This window comes from Arachis ipaensis, chromosome B02 (assembly GCF_000816755.2).
Source record: "Arachis ipaensis cultivar K30076 chromosome B02, Araip1.1, whole genome shotgun sequence".
In the NCBI taxonomy this organism is placed as follows: domain Eukaryota; kingdom Viridiplantae; phylum Streptophyta; class Magnoliopsida; order Fabales; family Fabaceae; genus Arachis; species Arachis ipaensis.
Genome location: NC_029786.2, coordinates 191307 through 198484, shown reverse-complemented (window position 1 = coordinate 198484; position 7178 = coordinate 191307). Strand labels below are relative to the sequence as shown.

At 34.2% G+C, this 7178-nt stretch overlaps 2 protein-coding genes across 7 annotated transcripts; both read left to right on the top strand.

Annotated features, from left to right (window-relative positions):
* Positions 191 to 4073, top strand: LOC107621075. 6 transcript variants are annotated; one of them, XM_016323132.2, is made up of 12 exons: positions 191 to 320; positions 752 to 818; positions 921 to 1122; positions 1338 to 1412; positions 1505 to 1606; positions 1827 to 1867; positions 1945 to 2058; positions 2140 to 2445; positions 2524 to 2628; positions 2707 to 3014; positions 3273 to 3312; positions 3405 to 4073. In XM_016323132.2, the coding sequence occupies exons 2-12, from the start codon at positions 774 to 776 to the stop codon at positions 3930 to 3932; spliced, it is 1866 nt and encodes a 621-aa protein (XP_016178618.1). In that variant the 5' UTR covers positions 191 to 320; positions 752 to 773; the 3' UTR covers positions 3933 to 4073. The 6 variants fall into 6 exon arrangements, with proteins under 6 accessions (XP_016178618.1, XP_016178610.1, XP_020970107.1 ...); XM_016323124.2 differs by having other exon boundaries at positions 2509 to 2628; XM_021114445.1 differs by lacking the exon at positions 191 to 320 and adding an exon at positions 356 to 375 and having other exon boundaries at positions 2509 to 2628.
* LOC107621090 (LIM domain-containing protein PLIM2b) lies at positions 4787 to 6331 on the top strand. Its single transcript, XM_016323138.2, has 5 exons — positions 4787 to 5085; positions 5201 to 5300; positions 5485 to 5510; positions 5604 to 5693; positions 5776 to 6331. Exons 1-5 carry the CDS (start codon positions 4951 to 4953, stop codon positions 6112 to 6114), a joined length of 690 nt encoding a protein of 229 aa, XP_016178624.1. The 5' UTR covers positions 4787 to 4950; the 3' UTR covers positions 6115 to 6331.

Sequence of the window (7178 nt, the reverse complement as noted above, 5' to 3'; positions counted from 1 at the left end):
ATATGAGCTTAAATATATTGAATAATATTTTTTTATTAAATAAAACTTAAATTTAAATAAAAAATAAATATTTTTTTGTTGTAGTATATGAATAACAAATGATAAAATTTATTTAACAAAAAAATGGTCTAAATTTGCACGAATTCTAAATAATATTTACGTGTATAAATAAGCAATTATTAAAATTGTTTAATTTTGGATGGGACAAAACTGGTCCCTTCATATGTCATGCATAATAATGCTCAATCTTTTTGTGCCCCCTTCTCAGAATTATATCTGCAGTTTTATACTTATATCTCATTCCTTCCAAGTGGAAGAAGGTAACAATAACTTTTTCTTCGTTATGCTTGTATTACCATTATTCACTTATAGCATGTAAATGATTGCTTTCTTGATGCCTTAATTCCTTATCATCATTCAGTACTGTTAGCACCGATGGTTCTTGTTTAATTAGTCTCTGCTGCTTAATTTTATCTCTTGTAGAAAAGAATTAAAAGTGCTGTGTTCTTGTGAAATTGAAAGTAAATTTCAATTATATATATGTTGATTTGATATTATAAATAGTTGAAGGTAACATTAGCTAGGTCGGATTGGCGCTAGATTAGGAAAAGTCGCAGTATTCTATCATGACTCATGAACCATGTTTTAATAAAACCATTAAATAGTGTATGTTGCATTAAAACGTTCCTTTTCTTAATAACTCAGGGAGCTACTTCTTCATGTTGGACTAACTTGTTTTATGTTTGTTCAGATTTCATTGTAGAAGAAATTAAATGGAACCTGATGAAGATGAGATTCATAATTGTTTGATCAAGCTGGTTAGCTAAATACTCCTCACATTTGGTTTTGTTTCTAGTTGTGTTGTGTTTTAAAGCACCAAGGAGATATTCAATTAACCATGTTGTTATTAAATTGGACAGAGAAGTAGTCCTGAAAGACGGAGGAATAAGGTTTACATTGGTTGTGGAGCAGGGTTCGGGGGTGACAGGCCTTTGGCTGCTCTTAAGTTGCTTCAAAGAGTCAAGGAACTAAACTATCTGGTTCTCGAATGCCTGGCGGAGCGCACTCTTGCCGATCGCTATCAAATCATGATGTCTGGTGGCGACGGTTATGACTCTCAGAGTAGGTGTTTCCGTTAGTGTAGTGTTCATCTTTGTTGACCTTGTAAGGTAGAAACTCAGGTACAGTTATCTTCATGTGAAGTTGATAGCTGAGAGTTGTTAAATGATTTGACAGGGCTCTCATCTATCAACTTCACATGAAGTTAACTGTTCCTGAGTTTCCACCACCTTGTAAAGTATCAATCAAATTCCGACCTTGTTATTTTTCCTTGGCAGTTTCAGACTGGATGCATACACTGTTGCCTCTGGCTTTGGAAAGAGGAACTTGCATAATTACCAATATGGGTGCTAGTAAGAATATCTAAATTCTGTGTTTAAATGGATCACGTTATAATTGTAGATATATTATATGGTTTAATTTTCTCAATTGTATTTATCTATAGTGGATCCTCAGGGCGCACAACACAAGGTATTAGAACTAGCTAGAGACATGGGGCTTAATGTTTCTGTGGCTGTAGCTCATGAAGTGCCTACTTCAATTTTAGGTATTTGAGTTTCGCTGTCAAATTTTGTTTTTTTTCACACTGTTACCTGTGAAAAGTCTACTTTTGGATAAAGGTGTGTGGTGTGAATGTGATAGTTCTTGTAATTTCAATTTTTTATCTATCTTATTACTAGTATTTTTAAGCCATAGAAATAAACCAAGTTGCTTGCGAGTTTTGCTTATTATTATTCTCTGCATTCTACAAATTACAATATTTTCAGGTTCAGGATTGTCACATGTGAAGTCCTATACCATGGAGGGTGTAAGATTCTGTTTCCTTGTATTGTGTTGTAATGAAGGCATGCATTCACTTAGCAATTATTTGTTTTCCATATGAAGGGTATCAGCACATACATGGGTGCTGCTCCTATTGTTGCCTGTCTTGAGAAATACCAACCCAACGTAGTAATCACTTCAAGAGTTGCAGATGCTGCTTTATTCTTAGCACCTATGGTATTTATATATCCTTTTTCTTACGCTATTCATCTATATATACCTCCTTCTGAATGATGAAGCTGGTATTTATATTGGTAGGTTTATGAGCTAGGTTGGAACTGGGATGAATGGGAGCATCTTGCTCAAGGATCCATGGCAGGGCATCTTCTAGAGTGTGGTTGTCAACTCACAGGGGGATATTTCATGCATCCAGGAGACAAGTACCGAGATATGTCCTTTGAGCAGCTACTGGATTTATCACTTCCTTATGCAGAAATCTCTTATGATGGGCAAGTATGTGTGGCCAAAGCTGAAGGAAGTGGTGGAGTTCTGAATTTCAGTACATGTGCCCAACAATTATTGTACGAGATTGGAGACCCCAGTGCTTATGTGACCCCAGATGTAGTAAGTGAGAGGTTTTCCTTTCGATCTCATGAAGCATAGATAGTAAGATAACAAAAGGAACAGGTAATTGATTTTCAGGATGTATCATTCGTTCCATTATCGAGCTGCAGAGTTGTGTGTCACGGGGCAAAACCATCTACTACTAATTCAGCTCCTGATAAACTTTTGCAGTTGGTTCCAAAGGTGAATTTCTTGTTATTATGATTGTTGTTCTTGATGGATGATGCAATGCAATGCTCACCCCTGACCTCAACTTGACAGGAATGTGGATGGAAAGGATGGGGAGAGATATCATATGGTGGATATGAATGCGTTAAACGCGGTAAAGCAGCAGAATATGTGGTTAGATCATGGATGGAAGAAACATTCCCCGGAGGCGGACTCAATGAGTGTATACATTCTTGTATCATTGGATTTGATAGCCTCAAGGCTTGCAGCCTAGACAATACTAGTCAAGATATTAGGTTACGCATGGATGGACTTTTCCAGCACAAGGACCACGCTCTCCGCTTTACCACGCAATTTACGGCATTGTATACAAATGGACCGGCTGGCGGTGGTGGTGTCAGGTGGTGGAATCCATAGAGGAGTGCTAGGGGGCAGCAATTTTTGTAATTTGTAGCCATCAATTAGCCATCATTAGTGTTTTTAATGGTGTGAGATTACATCTAATAGTATAGAATTGCTTACTTTCTTTTTACTGGTTAAGTGCGGGCCAAATTTTAATAAAACTGCTGCCCTATAGACTTTCTCGACTTGGATATTCTACGAATTACACTACTTACTGTTGTTCGTTGTTGATGTATTTTTTATTTCTTTCAATGCAGTACTGGATATAAGAAAGAGATTCTTCTAGAAAAGCAGCTGGTACTTTCTTTCTTTCTTTCTTTCTTTCAAGTTTGGAGTCATCCACTCATCCATTACCATTTTTAATAATAAAGTGCTTTCTGTTACTTCAGGTTAGGCGTGAAGATGTTTTCTGGCGAATCGCACTGAAGCAGAACACAAATAGTAGTCTGTCCAATAAATTGGTTCATCCTGAATGCAGCTTCACAGCACTCTCACAAGCTGATACTCAACAAGTTGCTTGCTCCCCGGCGCCGTCGGGTCGAAACATTCCACTCTATGAGGTAGCACACAGCAGAGCCGGAGACAAAGGAAATGACATCAACTTCTCTATCATCCCACATTTTGGTCCTGATATTCACAAGTTGAAGCAAATTGTTACACCTGAGTGGATAAAGTCAGTGGTCGCACCACTCATAGACTCCTCTTCAAATCCTGATCTTGATACAAGAAAAAATAGAGACAAATGGGTCCATGAAAATGTTAAGGTTGAGATATATCAAGTTAAGGGAATCCAAGCATTGAATGTTGTTGTTAGGAACATTCTAGATGGTGGTGTCAATTGTTCCAGAAGAGTTGATAGGCATGGAAAGACAATTTCAGATCTTATACTTTGCCAACAAGTTGTGTTGCCACCATGATATTACCTGATCTTTTTAAAGAATAAAATAATGCAAAATTTGCTACTAATTAATGTTGCTATGTTTCTTGTGTAATGGTGATTATTAGAACTACTTTATCTGATGTAGAAAAGAAACAATTAACAAAAGAAGTAGTTACAACTTACAACATTGGTTCTATTGAGGTTTGTGGCAAATGTTTTGAACAATTACACTTTTGTATGGTATATAATGCATGGCGAGCTTTTTTTTTTTTATGTTGAAATAATCAAATTAATTTGGATTTGTCTCCTCTAATTATAGGCCAAAGTCCAAAACTTATAGTTGGAGACGATAAATCAAATGAAATAACATATTACATTCTCTTCTTAATTTATTCTAAATATGATTTTTTTTTAAAATGATTAATTTAAACGTTGCCTTTCTGACAATTCTAACATCTAAAAGATATCTTGGACTCAATCCATGACTAACTTAATTATGCAACCATGAACCAATACATTCAACTAACAGGAATTTTTTTAAATAAATGATAAATAGTAATTTTTCGAATAAGCATCACCAATACATGTAACAAAATACCAACAGAAATAAAAAAGAAAATTGATGAGAAAAACACTGAGCAAAGTATGGGGGTTCACAATTTTTTATGTTCCATGTTGATTACTAAATATTAATCAATTTTTATTTTTGTAACATTTCTATAATTTTACACAAGAATTGAAATGGTCAAAGGCACCAGCCTGTTTTCACTCCAAACAAGTAGATTATATCCACAAATTAAAGCACTAATTTTTGCAAGTTTTCCTCAATATTTTTGGTGTCCAATCACCCTCTCCACCAATTACTAATCCACTAATAGTTTGATATAAGTTTCTTTTTCTTAGACATATCCAAGACTTTGTTCAATACCCCCTCTTTTAATAATTTGTCTGAGGTGTGTGTGCACCTTTGTTGGAAATTCTTACATTTTGTTTCCTCAGACAACAAGTTTGCTGGATTAGAGAAATTCAAGAAAGTTCCCATTTGAAGAAAAACAATGTCATTCACAGGAACTCTTGATAAATGCACTGCTTGTGAAAAGACTGTTTATGTGGTTGATTTGTTAACTCTTGAAGGCATACCTTACCATAAAAATTGCTTCAAATGCAGTCACTGCAAGGGAACTCTCACGGTATATATCCCTTAAAATTTAATCATATTTGTCTCCTTAATTCATATGCTTATTTTAATTGTTCTGTATGGCAAAAGGGTGGCCAATGATACCAACATTTTGATGTTGTTTTCAGATGAGCACATACTCCTCAATGGATGGAGTCCTCTATTGCAGGCCACATTTTGAACAGCTCTTCAAGGAATCTGGCAACTTCAGCAAGAACTTCCAGAATGGTTAGATGATCAAACTCCAATTTATTTATTTTTTTCTTAAATAATTAAAATGTCATCAATGCAACAAGTTAAAAGTCTCTTTGTTTTCTGTTTATTCACCCTCAAAAATTAATTCACATGTCACATTATGTTACTTCATTTGGCTAACTGGATGTGTTGGTTTCATGAATTTGAAATGTGGCAGCAAAGTCTTCTGAGAAAAATGACCTGGTGTGTTACATTATCCTACCAATTTTTATTATTATTTTATTTGATTGTTCAATTATTCTTGTTTCTAAGATGGAAATATAATGATAATTTCAGAACAGGACCCCAAGTAGACTCTCTTCCATGTTCAGTGGAACCTTGGACAAATGTTCGGTTTGCTCAAAAACAGTGTATCCACTGGAGAAGGTTTGTGATGAAAATTTGCACACAATAACTAATCTATATATATAAAAAAAAAAGACTTGAATTGACAAAAAGAATGAAACAGGTGACACTGGAGGGAGAATGCTTTCACAAGAGTTGCTTTAGGTGTGCTCATGCAGGGTGCCCACTGACACATTCTTCCTATGCTGCCTTAGATGGTGTCCTCTATTGTAGGCACCACTTTGCACAACTCTTCATGGAGAAAGGGAACTACAGCCATGTCCTCCAAGCTGCTGCTCACAAGAGGACTAATTCCTCTGATCCTTCCGAGATCCCCGACGAGACGGTGCAGCAGCCGGAGCCTGAGGCGGAGCCTGAAGCCGACAAGGAAGAGAAGAAAGCGGAGGATGAAACCGAGGAGGAGAAGAAAGAAAAAGAGGAAGAAGAAGAGGCTTCCTCTTGAATGAAAATATAGGGAACATGATTTCATTTTTATCCCTTTCTTTCCAAAGCAAGAAGGGTCTTTTCTTTGCTCCAATCCCATTGTCATCACACATCTGATCACTCATTATTTTTGAGTTTACTTGTTGTAAGAGGTTTGGTTTATGTATTCAAATTATTCAAAGTTTCAAACAACACATCAATTGAGCAAATACAATATCTATATATACATATTCTTTTCTCTGTGTTTATACGTATTTGTGTTTTGCCACCTAACAATAAATTATCATTTATATCCATAAAAGATATTAATGTACCCATCTAAAAATAAAATTACAGAAAATAATTTTTGTGTGTCAAAAATACTTGATCAATTGCGTAACCAATATCTGAGTATTATTGACACACAAAGACCATCTTTCATAGTTATAATTGCTATATTTTTTATGGGTATAAATAATAATTTATTCGCCACATAATCATGTTAGTCATATCTCTTCTATAACAATCACGTGCCATTGGAATATAGAATTAATTAACCACCATAAATATATAAATTTATCCGCCCTTTTCATGTTACAGTACAATAATAGAAATTTAATTGATAGTTGATTTTTTTTAACACCTAGTACGATTGTTATATATCTTATACAAATTTGATTTTGCTAATCTCAAACTAAATCACTTGTTTAAGTAATAGATGATTCATATACTCATTTAGTTTCATATTATTCAAACTCACATAAAATTACCATAGTTATTAAATATGTACAAAGATCTTTTTTCAAAATAATTCTGTTTCACTTTATTTTTTGTAACCTCGACAAAATGTTGAATTAAGTTTGTATTAATATTTCAGTTCGCAAAAAACAAATTCGACTCACCTAAAAAAGAGTAGATTCAATCTAAAAATTATTTATGTTTGTGCCAAAATGAATAAAATGTATGAAATGCGAATAAATAAAAATATCGAAAAGTAAATAAAATTCAAAGAAAGCAATAGTTAAAATTAAAATAAACAAAAATACTCTATAAAAAAAATCAAAATAAAATAATCGTAAAGATAAAAATAACAAAACAGAAAAT